This window comes from Paramormyrops kingsleyae, chromosome 1, assembly GCF_048594095.1.
Source record: "Paramormyrops kingsleyae isolate MSU_618 chromosome 1, PKINGS_0.4, whole genome shotgun sequence".
Taxonomy (NCBI): Eukaryota; Metazoa; Chordata; class Actinopteri; order Osteoglossiformes; family Mormyridae; genus Paramormyrops; species Paramormyrops kingsleyae.
In genome coordinates, this window is record NC_132797.1 from 19,610,241 (window position 1) to 19,624,814 (window position 14,574).

A 14,574-nucleotide genomic window follows, 5' to 3' on the forward strand; every position below is an offset into this window, starting at 1 on the left:
ACATCAAATGAATAACTGTGATACATGTGCTTTCTCCGCGGTAATTAGCATAGCTGAGTGGTAATTCAGCTCTACTTGGATGAGAAAATTCAGACTGTGAGCATTGCGTTTGCATTCATGCAAATGCTTTGCCTTTTCAGTGAAATGCATATTAATCTGGATGAACAGAAAAATATGTAAAATTATGTTCATCTATAGTGAATAACCAGTAAAGATAATTATCTATGTACAGAAAGTTCGAGCTGTAGCCTAATGATAGGCGTAGGACATCTATCCTACATCTATTCCTACATCTATGGAAGTAGAGAGATATCATGAAAATGTAAAATTTATTTAGAGTAAAGAGTAATGACAACTGGAAGGTGATCATTGTACTTTTTTTTTACTACGACACTGTAAAAGCAATTTGACAGCCAGCATCATAACAATGTAATGATGTTTACCGCAATCCTGACCGTAAAATGGAAATTCAAACTGGCAGACCTGCATCATAGGGCCTGGGAAAACGCATTAGCATGAGCAGCTGTTGGTCTACTACTCCCAGCTCCAGTCAGTACACCAGTACCCATTTGAAACCAGTTGAATTATTTACTGGAGGTTGCTCTGTGAAGAAGTGTAGATTTCAAAGGTATTATAGCCTACAGGTATAAAGATATTATATACAGTCATGCCTAGAAACCTGTGATATACCCAGCGCCACTGTATATTTGGGCCTGTCCGTCAAATTATATACTCATAAACAAGATCAAATAAATGAATTGTTCTTGGAGCACGTGCACCAAGGCGACTAGGACCGTTTTTAGCGGAACTACAGGTCTGCGAGATCCGTTTCCTCCGGGAGTCTGGCTACGCACGCACAGTTCTGAAATTGCTGGCGAACTAAATGGTTTCTTTCTTCGTGGACGCTGGAGGTGGAAAAAGTATCGCCTCCTTTTCCAAGTGATCAGAAGGGGCACTTCAGTGTCGTGAGTCCGGCATCACAGATCGGGGCATACAGGGGGGCCGCAGCGAAGACCCGCCTTCACCACATGATGAGGACATGGTTTTCTTTTTCTTTATTTCCTCTCTCCCTTGCTGAGAAGGAGGAAGATATGTGAATGCGTTTCTTCAAACAGGCGAACGTTTATCATCATCATCATCATCATCATCATCATCATCATCATCATCATCATCATCATCATGGTCCAAAAGAAATTCGTCTATTTTTATTTTGAAAACTGGCCGATTTCGAAGGGCAGTCTGCAATTAAGACGCTGTACGATCGCTTTTGATGACACTATCGGGTATTTCCTGAGTGATTTCTGTCGATTCTTTTCTCGAAAAGTCGAACAAGATGTAGCTGTTAAACTACCAATTTAAGGACTGGACTGTTTGAAATATATATGCATCTTAGTTAGCTTGGTAGTTCTCATTGGGACACTGCAGGATATGACTTTTCCGCGAACCTGGGAATAAAGCGTGTGGTCCCTGCTCATGCGAAAGTTGCTTGTCTTACTTCAGACGTGTTACATCGAGATAAATGCATTAAGCCAGTGTTAGGCACTGCTGATTTAGTATGAGGGCAGTTACATTGCGAGTGCACTTACTCTTTTTCGGAAATCGTTGTTTTAGTGCTGTTATGTAGAAATGAGCGCACTGTTAGACGTCATTAATTCTACCGGTTACGTGGAAACTGCTTGTAGATAACAGTATAACCGCATTACAGTTTATTATGATGCATGTATTAGGATTTATGTTTATACATGCACAACTAATGCATGCTTGAACTGAAATCTGAATCTCTATGTAACTGCCTCGGGAAGGAAAAAAGTACCAGCATCCGTGCCAAATACCCACATGCATCTAGAAAAATGATACCTACTGATCTGACAGCAGCAATGAGTCTGGGCCTTATAAGCAGTGCTTAGTTTATAGCAGCTTCTGTCACGAGTTCTCATCTGATTTTTTTTTTTTTTGACCCACCCAGGAACGGTTTCCCTGTTTTTTTCCCCCTATACGCAGCGGTTACTCGGTGCCATGCGCGTCTACTCCCTGCTTGCCGTTTTCCGGCCGGCGTTTCCCCTCATTCTAGGGCTTTCACTGGGGTGCAGCCTCAGTCTGCTCATGTTATCCTGGAACCAGGAGGACCCCGAGGAACCTTGTAACAATGAGCTGGCTAATGGTGGGCTCGTGCCAGGGAGACTGAAAGGTGACTCCCAGAGCAATTACAGAGACTTGGCTAATGAGGATTTCCAGCCTCGCGTCATTCCATACCAGAGGGACCCTAGCAAGCCACATAGGAAAGTGCTTAGGTGAGTGTGGGGTGGAGCTTTTCAAGTGAGCTCATCAATATTTAATATAATCTGATTTTATTACATCTGATAAGCTATATTATCCATCCTTCTCCCAGCCTGGTGATGGGGAGGGAGTGGGTCCTTTAAATGGTATTATATATTGACTTTTAACACTGAAGACTCTTAGCAGTTACTCTAAACCAGTGTTTCTCGACCCAGTTCTCAGGGACCCAGACAGTCCACATTTCTGCTCCCTTCCAGCTCTCAGTGCAGCATTTCTTCAGTGCATTTCACTGAAAAGGCAAAGCATTTGCATGAAAGCAACCAAGAAGTCCAGTTCGCTCTTCCGCCTCTGTGACGCGTTTTAGAGCTATATGGCCTGGGGGACAAAGGACTTCCTCAGTCTGACAAATCATTGTGAACAGAGGAAAGAAAATGTGAAAGTATGGAGTTGGCAGGGAGCTGGGCTTCTGTGTCAGTCTGTACGTTTGCATGCTTCGGATGCTAAGTGTCTGATGTGGCTGAAGCTCTTAGTAGCTGATCCTCGTGCTTCCCAGTGCAGATGTGCTACAATGAAACCCGATCGTGTCCCTGCTTCTCACTTAGCTTCACTCTCTATCGCTCATGTTCGCTTGTGGTGTATCGTTACTCTGCTGGCTTTGCTCAGTCCCAGCTGGCCTCTTAAATGTTTCGCAGTTTTTTTCTCCATTGCTAATGTCCAGTTCATATTTTTTTGAATAATCAACCATTTATACTTGAAATCCTTTTTCAAGGTTAACCTTTATACAGATAGTATATTATAAATCTTAAAAATAGATCAGTGCCACTTATTGAAATACATATTGAACATTTTTTACATATTAATGTTTATTTCTTATGCAATTAAAATGCCAGTTATTCATATTGAACTATAAATCATTGTGTATGTAGATTTTATCTCATTTGTTTGTTGTGTCACCTTGTAGCGTTTTCTAATGTTAACATGGAGGATATTCCTTTTCAGTTTCATTACAACACAATGCAGTGCTCGAGGCAAATAAATTAATCATTGTTGAGCCAGAGACATGTGCCAGGAAATGCAGAATTTATGTTCTCAGAACTTCCTTGTGTGGTTTTGCAATTTTCTACAAACCGTGGTTCTGTAGACTGAGCCTCAATTGGCCTCTGCTGCTGTTGACATCTTTGTACTTGTTGCACACTGTTTTATCCAAACCTTGATGCAGGAGGAGGACCGGTGCAGTCTTCTCTACAGTGTCATTTTTTTTAACTTGATAAGCTGGACATCTTTGTCCTGCATTAGCTGGACTTATAATTTCACTGCTACTTGGCTGACAATAAGATGAGAACTGATAACAGAAATTTGTTTTCCGCTGGAAGCGTGTGATGAAATTGCTAAACTGCTAAAATTTCAGTGCCGTTTTCCGCTATGTGACAAGCCACAAGCATTTTTATTAGTCATACATATGTAGAGTTTCCTGTGTGGTTCTGTAGCAACATGTTGTTTTATATAATTAATAGCTGCACCTTCTCTCCCATTCAGGACACGTTACATTCACACAGAGCTGGGAATCCGAGAGCGCCTCCTGGTGGGAGTGTTGACTTCCCGCGCCACCCTCAACACGCTGGCGGTGGCCGTGAACCGTACTGTGGCCCATCACGCTCACCGCACCTTTTTCTTCACTGGCTTGCGCGGTGCCAAGCTGCCGCACGGCATGACTGTGGTTGCCCACGGCGACGACCGGCCCGTCTGGCTCATGTATGAGACGGTTCGGCACCTGCATCAGCACTATGGTACTGACTACGACTGGTTCTACCTGGCGCAAGACGACACGTACACGCATGCCGAACGGCTGGCAGAGTTGGTGGGCCACCTGAGCGCCGGGCAGGACCTCTACATGGGGCGGCCGGAGGAGTTCATCGGCGGCGAGGAGCGGGCACGTTACTGCCATGGCGGCTACGGCTACCTGCTCTCCCGCAGCCTGCTGGCCCGCCTGCAGCCCCACCTGGACACCTGCCGCAATGACATCCTGAGCGTCAGGCCTGACGAGTGGCTCGGCCGCTGTATCATCGACTACTTGGGTCTGAACTGCGTGGAAGAGCTCCAGGTAATGAATATTAAAATGTCTCAACCTGAGGATTATTTGCTGTTTGAGTCTTTTCCCTAATTGTGTGGCACCTTATGCTTGCAGGGGGATGAAACTTTATTGGTATAAAAAAAAAACTTTTTTAAGAGTTTAAGACTCTTCTGTAGGTTTGCCTGAGAGAGGGAAGTCTGGGATTCGGTTTTTCATTATTCAAAATAGCATTTATTTTTTCCAGAAATTGTTGGATGGACATCTAAACCAGATTTCCATCTGAGTTTATTCACATTTTGGTTTTTTCCCCCTCTGTATTGCTGCACAGAAAAGAGAATTTTAATTTTGACTGCTTTCGTTAAGGAGTAGGGCTTTGTGGGAAATGCTGAAAACGGTACCTGCAGTTTTGTAATTAATTGCTTCAGTGAATCGGCAAGTGTGTTTTGCATAAAATGATGCTTGCAGTCACCTCCTTGTTCTCAATCAGATAAGTCATATATTCTGTAATATCTGTTGTTACCAGTTGTGTAATATCTGGTGCACGGCACTGTCTGGATGTGTTATATAAAATGGGTTGCCATTGCTGAACTCATCACGGTGGGGTCCGAGCCACCCTTTTACCCTTCTAAGTAAATGACACTGGCCTGATCTGGACTGACGACTCTTAGAAGTGTCTGTGCATCTTCGTACATCCATAATTCCCCATTATAGTCTCACCCCAGTGACCTGCTATGGGCCTTGCTGGCTTTCTCTATGACAGCATCCCACACGTTGCGTGAGAACACTGTGACCCACATCATGTTGTCCTCTTGTGCCTCCAGGAGATGCGTTACCGCTACTTCGAGCTGGGGAAGAACGCGGACCCGGAGCGTGAGGACAGCCCGCAGTTTAAGAAGGCCTTTGCAGTCCACCCAGTCTCAGAGCCAGACCTCATGTACCGCTTACACAAGCATTTCAGTCAGATCGAGTTGGACCAGACATACTTGCAGATTCAGCAGCTACAGGTCAGTGCTGTTTACATATTTGCATCTTTCCTATTACTTTGCAACCTAAAATGAGTGTCCGCTCATCGTGATATTCCCTTTGGCACCTGTATCAACCTGACTTTGCGTTCCAGCATCTAAATCGCCACATGCCATTGCTGCTGTCTTCCAGTCACTCACACTTTTCCATCTGTAAATTTAGCAAGTCCAGATCTACTTATGCAGACAAGCTTTGGCGATAGACCAGTATTCTCTGCTTAGATGAGAAATCTGCAGTGCAACTGGTTTGGAGGTCTCTTGGTATCCACTAAGGAGGCTACAGTGCTCAGTCAGTGAGTTTACAGGCAAACACCGGTGTCACTGAAACTTCAGACGTTGTTTAGCTAAATGTCAAGATGAAGCAATTACCAGTGGTCCCTTTATGTGGAAATTTTGACCGATACCAATATGTTTTGGTGTGATGGTATCTGTACCAATAACTGTCTCCATTTGTGCTGCCAGTGAAATTTTTGTTTGAATTTGCTGGCGCTGATTAACATAAAGACATTAGTCATAGTTTTAGAGAACGCTATCAAGCTTTTGTCTATTTTTTTAATTCAGCATCCATTAAAAATTTCCAGTTATATTGTTCAGTTTTAATAAGGGATGACATATTTCTGGAAAGTCAAAACTTAATGTTTTATAAAATGTAATGTTTTTATGGGTCTAAAACAGTGATGTGAACTAATCGGCATTTCTGCACTGTGTGTTCTATGTTTTGGAGAAAGTTTCTAAATTGGTAACTGGCAATAAAGTGACTGTTAAGGAGAGAACACAGACGGCGGTAAACTGGATCTTAATTGTAGCACAGTTGACCCCCTTGTTGAGGCTTCAGCTGTATCCGACTCAGGGAATCCACCCCAAGATTCCTCCTTCCCCAGCATCTCATTCCTAATGTCTGTTTTACTTTGGTCAGGTCCAGATCAGTAACTTAAGTGAGCTGACGCCAGAGGGTAAAGCCGGAACCAGCTGGCCAATCGGCATCAATCCGCCGTTCCAGCCTAAGACGCGTTTTGAAGTCATCAACTGGGAGTACTTCACGGAGGAGCACATTTACTCGTGTACTAACGGCGCTCCCAAGTGTGAGCTGCGGGGCGCGGATAAAGCCGACATCAGTGTCGTGCTCGAGACCGCAGTGGAGCGCCTGAACGAGCGCTACCAGCCCCAGCTTCGCTTCCGCATGCACCGGCTCCTGAATGGCTACCGCCGCTTCGACCCCACGCGCGGCATGGAGTATACCCTGGACCTGGTCCTGGAAGCTTTCACCCAGAAAGGCCACAGCCAGGTCATTGCCAAGCGTGTGGGCCTTCTCCGTCCCCTCAGCTCCATTGAGATCATCCCCATGCCTTATGTTACAGAGGCTACTCGGGTTCAAGTCATCCTGCCCATCACCGCTAATAACCAGGATTATGTGGGGAACTTCCTGGATACGTATGCGATGAATGCCTTGGACACGCACGACAATGTTCTTCTTACCTTCCTCCTCATTTACGACTCGTTTGATGCTCAGAGGGTCAAAGAGGAAGACGTCTTTGCTGGGGTCAAGTCAATGATCGGTGAGGTTGAAAAGCGGTACAGCGACGTGAAGATCCCATGGATCAGTGTGAAAACTGAGGTGCCTTCGCAGGTCAAGCTCATGGACATCATTTCCAAGAAACACCCAGTGGACACTCTGTTTTTCATGGCGAACGTCTGGACCGAGGTGAACGGTGACTTCCTCAACCGTTGCCGTATGAATGCTATAAATAATTGGCAGGTCTTCTTCCCCATTCACTTCCAGGAGTATAGCCCAGCCATTATGTATCGTGAGCAGCAGCCCTCTGCTGGAGCTTCCCCCTTCAGCTCTGACCCTCTGCGTAACGGCCACTTTGACCGGCATGTCTTTGACGAATCCTGCTTCTACAATGTGGACTACATGGCTGCTCGCACCAAGGTGACCACTGACATCCTGGACAACGACGAGCTCTTGGAAAGCATGGACGTCTATGACATCTTTATCCGCTACTCTGGCCTCCATGTGTTCCGGGCTGTGGAGCCGGCACTAGTCCAGAAGTATGTGCGCCGGCCCTGCAATCCTCGCTTCAGTGAAGACATCTACCAGCGTTGTATACTGAGCAACCTAGAGGGACTTGCGTCTCGCTCGCACCTGGCTATGGCTCTCTTTGAGCAAGAGCAAGCTAACAGCACCTAGCTGCTATTACGCTCGATACATGGACCCTTTTTATATTGCCCTGGCTGCGGTACTCTTGGACAAATTAGGCTAGCAGCAATTAGCCTATGCATTGGTCAGGTATTATTGCTCTTGTAGAACGCAGGAGTCTTTTACCCCATCATATTAGTAGTATTTCATATCTAAATATGATTGAGGGAATTCCCATGAGGAAATCACAACAAAACTTGGAGGACCTAGATTCACTGTCTAGCTTCAGTCTCTGACATACTTATTTTGCAACTCTTGTTTTTGAAAGGCATTGCTTTACGTGCTAATTTCATTTTTTCCAATGTGCACTTCTTCCATGCCTTGGATCTATGTTGCCAGGAATCTTAAGACAAAAGCTTCTTAAGGAGAGTGACTGAATGTATTCATGCTGACTGCTGTCATTGGGCAGCTTGTAGGTCAGTATGAAAAGTCCCTTGACTGTGCTGCTGCCTCACTGAGCATGAAGAACAAATGCTTTTTGGCTAATGCTACTCATTGCTAAGACTATATGAAGAGTAAATGCAACTGGGGTCGTTCATTTGTGTAAGATCCTATGTGCCACAAAACCAAATGATTTTAACGGTTACATTTGCTTGTGTCAGCCCAGTTGCTTACAATTAAAATGAGTACAATCAGGGACCAAAACGAGCAATGTGCAGGAAATTATCTTCAGCTATGCTAAAGACTTTTTTAATATTAATTGTTGAATGTAAACGGTTCATCTATAGCTATATGAGGAAATATGTGAGAGTTATAGGAACTTAATAAATACTGTATGTGAGTTGAATTTACCACCACGCTGGGGATATTGCTGTCCAGCACAGAGCTTCTGTCTGCTTTCCCAATAGGCAGAGCAAGTGTCTCTCTCTTCTCATGGCTGCAGGGATGTGTTTAGGTTTCCATTTCACAGGAAGTGATGTAAGGGCTGGGGGGAACAATGCTGCCTCAGTGAGCTGGCCCCGGCGGTGCAGATGCTTTTGCTTCCCTCAAATGCTCCCCCTTACGCTTCTCCCCTGAGGCCTTCTGGTACGTCTGGATTCCTGGGTTGAGTGTTCATAGCCTGATGTCCTTGGGAAAGGTGCTCTCTGGCTGCTACACAGTGATAGTCTCCCAAATTTTGGCCTACAAGCCTCCTTGTAACATTTTGGAGTATTATGATGGGAGTACTGATGGGCGTACTGATTAATGATCGTTTTGCATTGATTTCTGGTTAATATTAACAGGTGATGTATTTTATATGTTCATGTTTCACTGACTCATGATTGGATTTTGGGGCTTCTCCGTTTTGTTTTCTAGTTTGTCATTGCCCTTGTAGACCTTTTGTACTACATCATTTCAGCAGTTGTACATTACATTTGAGTACCCCTGCTCTAGGTAATTTTTGAACTTTTAAACGTTTTGCTATGATTTTAAGTGATTGTTATGGACTGTTGTTGTTTTTTTGTTCACTCCACTGCAGACAACACCTTACAGATAACAATCTATCATTAGTGTGCAGCTAGATTTTGACACAAAAAAGCCACATTATTTCCCCTTCACACAAGATGGGGAGTCATGGTGGGTAATATTTAGCAAATCTAGCAACACACCCCCTGCACATCCTACACTCCATTGTTCTGTATGTGCAATAACTAGTAAATACATTGTAAATACAATATAGAAAGTTCTAGAACAGTGCTTCTCAGCCTTTTTTGCATCACGACCCAATTTTTACCATGCTAGCTCAGTCGACACCCTGTATCAAGTATAGGTTTAAATTAACACTATTATCTAGTGCGCAGTGCACTCTTCAATTTACGCCAATCAATGACATCGCACACATCGTATTGGATGTGCCAGTGGTTTTGCTTCTTGAATTGGTTGTGTTCACTAGTTTTGCACTAAGCATTGGCAGATCCAAAACCCGTTTATACAAGTTAATTCTAGGATTGGGGCTTAGGAGTCTGATCATGGATCAGCATAGGAGCTTGCTGGTTTTAAAATGCTTACAATTCCAACTCTGCCTCGCGACCCTTTCAGAACTTGATGGCATAAATTTGGGTTGCGACCCACGGATCTAGAATCGCTGTTCTAGATCATATAGGAATGTGAGTTCTGTGTAACCAAAACAAAGCTGCTTTCTACATAGTTCTTTATGTGATGGTGTGTAATACATATCTGTCTATCCATCCAAACTTCCTGGATAGGGTCAACCATGGATCTGAGGTAATGACACTGGGGTCACTCTGGATAGGATGCTAGTCTATCACATGAATAACATTCTTCAGGGGAGAACTGGCCATCTAATCAAACTCCACAGATGCAGAGTAGCGATGCGATTCAAACTCACAACCTGCCGAAGTGTGAGGATGCCAACCAAAGAGCCGCCACATTCAGTGTATAAAGTACATCTGACTTGTTCAGGGACTACATGAAATAAAAATACTATTGCATACATTGACATCAAATTTCCATTTTTAATACATCTCTTCAAAGACATCCTTCAGAGGCCAGTAAAAAAAAAGGAGACAGTGATTCAACTTTGGGGCGACAGTGGGACAGGGTGGCAGCAAAATGCCAAAACAGAAAAACACGTCAATTCTCATCAAAGAGTAGGGTTAGGGTTAGGCCAAAAGGCTAGGCCAAACTTTTGGTTTGTCTGTAAAGCATATATTTGTCGAAGCAGCTGAACTAGTTTACCCATTATGGTGACGCATTGGTCAGTCTTATAATGGTACTTGTTTTTTTTCATATATATATAGAATGCAATGACAATTCCTGATCATCAAGAGTCAGCTTGCACTGTTTAAACTTACTATCCCAAACAAAAGGGAACCTTAACATGCAAGACTGAGAACTAGAATTGCCTAGCAGTGGTATGTGTGTGTATGTATGTATGTATGTATGTATGTATGTATGTATATTTATTTATTAGTAGATTATAAACTAGGCCGCCTTAGAGCTGGTCTTAGCAAGCTGCTGTGCAGTAGGTTCTCCAGCCCTCCACAGACCACTACCACTGTGACCACCAAGGAGAGAAGTTAATCAGTAACATGAACTTTTAGTAGAATCAGACAGTTAAGTGGCTCGTTGGAATGAAAAACCCGACGACAACATTAGAGTACAAGACTATGGCTGAAGAAGCCCTTCCAGGGAAAAGCCAATGTATAATACAAAGGCTGTTCTGATCTGGCCTTTAACACATGCTTCACTCGACAGGACACAGGAACAAACCAGTACAACTCCCTAACAGGGACAAACTTTGGCAAATGCTCTTTTTATTTACATCCAGGCTGTCTCAGAGAAGCCTCAGCTGTGTCTTATTATTGTACAGACCTCCGGAACAAGGAGGGAATCGGATGCTCCGCTTGACATGTCCCTGGGCCCCCCCCGGAAAGATGCATGCAAAGGAAGGGGCCCGTGGTAAGCAGGGAGGATGGCGACACAGCGTTTGTGGCTGTGCTTGGTTCAGAACCAGCAAGGAGCCGCTGCACTGGTGTTGGTTGGCAAGGCTGAGATCGGGGTTCCCAGGTGGTGACCTCACAGTGTCTTGTAGATTGCAGACGGGGAGCTCTCCGGCTGCCAGACAGTGATTGTCTCCAAAATTTTGGCCTACAAGACTCCTTGTAACATACATAGTTGCGCCGCAAGCACCTGCCGATCCCTTTGCAGAGAAAAAATTTGTACAACGGTGTTGCGTAGACCAGCAATGAAGAAACTGAGTTTCCTTGGAATGTCTCTGCATAGCCCAGTGCAATTACCACCTGCTCACAAGTTGCAGTAAAAAAATACCATTCCAAAGGCCTGTTTATCACAAAGGAAGTTAGATAAGAATTTTTCTTCATCTCAACTTCCTGATTGAGTGCTTCCTCAACTTTTTTTTTTTTTTTTAAATATAAAAACACGTCCATTCGGCATGCATAGGCTTAGAATCCTTTGTCCAGTATTGGCAGAGGGTTTCAGTTTTTTTTTCCCCTTCCAAAGATTTTTATATTTTCCAAGACTTATTTTCTTAAGTCTTATAATACAAACACACCATTCACGTGAAAGATCGTTGCACAAAAACAGCAAATTTAGACAGAAATAACATCCAAACAGATGCTGGCTACAGTCAAGGCATCTCCCCTGACACTTGTAATCGTAAAAATAATAATAATAATATTGATAATAATAATAAAGTGAAAGGCAAAAAACTTCACATACGTGTGCCCCGCAATGATTCAGCAATAAGCTACGTGCCACTGCCTGACTCGCCTGGAGAGATGGGCCCAGACAGTGGTTTGAAAAGCCCCTTTTCTCCAAAATGGCATCGGTCCTCGTCAGCATGCTACCTTTACGGCAGTGACTTGGTGACGGCAAACGTCAGGACCGTGCTGAGGCGAATCTTTAAATATTGTATCAGTGTCATCATGCAGTGCAACCTGTGGTTGAACGTGGATGCAGAACTAACCTGCAGCTACATTTAATTCTGCTCGTGTCATTTTTGTCAGTATCTCTAGGTTTACAGCTGTGCAAATATCGTCCTTTGTTCCTTAGAAAGCCTTGCAATGCAAACACGGTCCTATCCCTGACAGACACACAACAGTCACACAACACACATATGCTCAGTGACAGCTGTCTTATCAAAACCATCATTTACATATTCTTCATGTAAAAAAAACGAATCCCTTTACCATAGTACTAACTCGATATTTGGCTATGCCGAAAATGTTTGTGTCGAAGTCCAACTTGCAACAGACTTTTGTTTTATAGTAATAGCCAACTGGGCATTAATTATAGACAGGGAAGAGATTAAAACAATTCTTATATGTACATCAATGGGGGAAAGATACTGACATAGAGTTAGCAAGTTTTGAAAAACATAATTAGTGACACACCGCTAATAATCAGCGGCCTTAAATGCATCACACTTCATAAAGATGGACACCAATGGAAAAAAACTTCATGTCTTATATTTACATTTAAAAGAGAAAAAGTTATTGACTGAGTTACCAAAATGGTCTCTTCTGTGATTCGAATTAGCAAGATTCTCTTTAACACTGCTAATGTTATGTGGTGATTAAGTCATGACACTTCATTATTCTAACAATACTATGAAAAACAATGGTCACAGACCTTTGCTGTTATTCATTTACCGTTCTGTAATATTTCCTTCATTACAAAATTCCACTTCAGAGCAAGACTTCATTCATGAAAAGCATTGGTTGTTTCATGGATGCTGATGATTATGGGATCAGCTGGCCTCCGTAGACTATAGATAAGAACTTAAAGGGATTTAACAAAAAGCAACAATAAGATTTTATTTTAGAAAACTCTGACTGCAAAGATGCTGGTGAAACATGCCAGTAACAGCCCAATTTCCCTTTGATTTTCCCTGTGCTTTTCCATTTTTTCCACATCTGGCAACTTGTATTGGTAAGTAAAAGAACAAAACACAAAAATAAAAGCCCCAAACACTGAAAACTGAGGTATTCTATGGAGGCTTTAGGTGATACAGTCACATGCTTCCTCCTACTGCACAAACAACCCTCAGTGCAAGCATGCAGCAAGCACGCAGCTTGATGACATCAGTGCAATGCCACAGTAACGTCAACATGAGGGACTTGAGGAGCCAGGACCCAATAAGGAAGCTTCAAAGCTAAATGAGACCATTAGCGGGAAGTTTAGTTGAGTCCTACAGCAGTAGACTCTATGACGGTACTGTCTGGTTGAGTTTAACTGGAGAAAGGCACACATTCTGGGAAAACAAACTCGTATAAGATAACCAGTCTTGCCTGCAGAACACCCAACTCAAAGATGCTGGTCCTCTTTAGCACGCTGTGACATTGTAGCCCTGCAGCACTGAGAAAAGCCCATGCCTGCTGCCCTGGACTCCAAGGAGAAGACCAAAGTTCAGAGTAAGCTTCTTGCTAACCAGGTGCAAGGCTGAGAAGCTGCTTTCCTGTGTGGTCCACAGCCATCTGGGACATGGTTTCCAATCCAGGTGTCCATGTCTGTCTATAATGACCAGTTTCCCCCGCTAAAGGCTGGACGTTGTGTCATATGTACTGTTTTTATGGCACATATAAAACTCATCATACAGTAACGCATAGAGACTGTACACCCATGTGTTAACTTAAGAAACATGGATAAGGGTGTAAACACAGCTTGGGATTTCATCGACAGAACACAAGGAGGTTCAATACTGACTAAATGTGAATCTGTAGCACCATCACTACTCAAACAACACTGACACGTGTGTGCTGAACATCACTACTTGCGGCTTAAATGCTAACACTGTGGCTTCCTCAAAACTGTGAATGTCCCCTCCTGGTATTTCCACACCCCTCAAGTACTACTGGATTATTACTGGTCCCACATTCTCCAGTTTACAGACAGACAAGGCGACCATGTGCTTTGAGGGAATTCCTAAATGAAGACACGTGAATTACAATGGTCTTTATGAAGTAGCGTGTGCATTGTCTTGATCATGCATGACTAACAAGAGGGAGTGTGGGGAAGTACATAGATACAAACTTGCTGGAACTCCAGAGAACATTGCTGAAGTTTGTTTGTATAAAAGGGTTGTTCTCTGTAACACCAACAGATGATTGCCTTGCAGTTTCACTATTCGATTCCCCTGGGATACAAAATCTGACTCCAATCATAGGCCCCGCGAGACTCTTAATTATGACAGCAAACAGGTCACAGTAAGTTACTACAGGAAACACCAGGACAGGAGGAACGTGTGACAGAGACTGGATGCTGTTCGGAGGGACAGGTGCATTGTTGTTTGTTTAGGGAGGTGTTTACGTGTTGCGCACGGCCAGCGCCTGCTCTAGCTCTTGTCTCCGCTGCTGGATCTATGGAGAGGAATAGTGTCATTTGTATGACAGAGCAGAAGAGTGGAAGAGGTACAGTCACTAGCTGCCATAAGAGAATATATGACCACAGCAAGTGAAGAACATGCGTGGTTAAACAGGTATTTGAACCAGAAAAGCAGTATAGTGAGAGCAGAACATCTTGTAGCATTTCCTGCTGCTTTC

General features: G+C 43.6%; 2 protein-coding genes across 3 annotated transcripts in view; one reads left to right on the forward strand and one right to left on the reverse strand.

Annotated features, from left to right (window-relative positions):
• Positions 1-675: 675 nt before the first annotated feature.
• LOC111841558 (chondroitin sulfate glucuronyltransferase-like) lies at positions 676-10,464 on the forward strand. The gene is made up of 5 exons (XM_072711433.1): positions 676-1,283; positions 1,967-2,291; positions 3,814-4,378; positions 5,170-5,352; positions 6,287-10,464. Exons 1-5 carry the CDS (start codon positions 1,271-1,273, stop codon positions 7,559-7,561), a joined length of 2,361 nt encoding a protein of 786 aa, XP_072567534.1. The 5' UTR covers positions 676-1,270; the 3' UTR covers positions 7,562-10,464.
• A 332-nt stretch (positions 10,465-10,796) lies between these two features.
• The window catches only part of LOC111841559 (SWI/SNF-related matrix-associated actin-dependent regulator of chromatin subfamily D member 3), a 30,621-nt gene continuing 26,843 nt past the window's right edge, over positions 10,797-14,574 (reverse strand). For both annotated transcript variants that reach the window (XM_023807391.2, XM_023807392.2), the window contains one exon: positions 10,797-14,391. In XM_023807391.2, the coding sequence (XP_023663159.1) occupies positions 14,338-14,391 (54 nt within the window). In that variant the 3' untranslated portion in view covers positions 10,797-14,337. The remainder of the gene's footprint in view (positions 14,392-14,574) is intronic.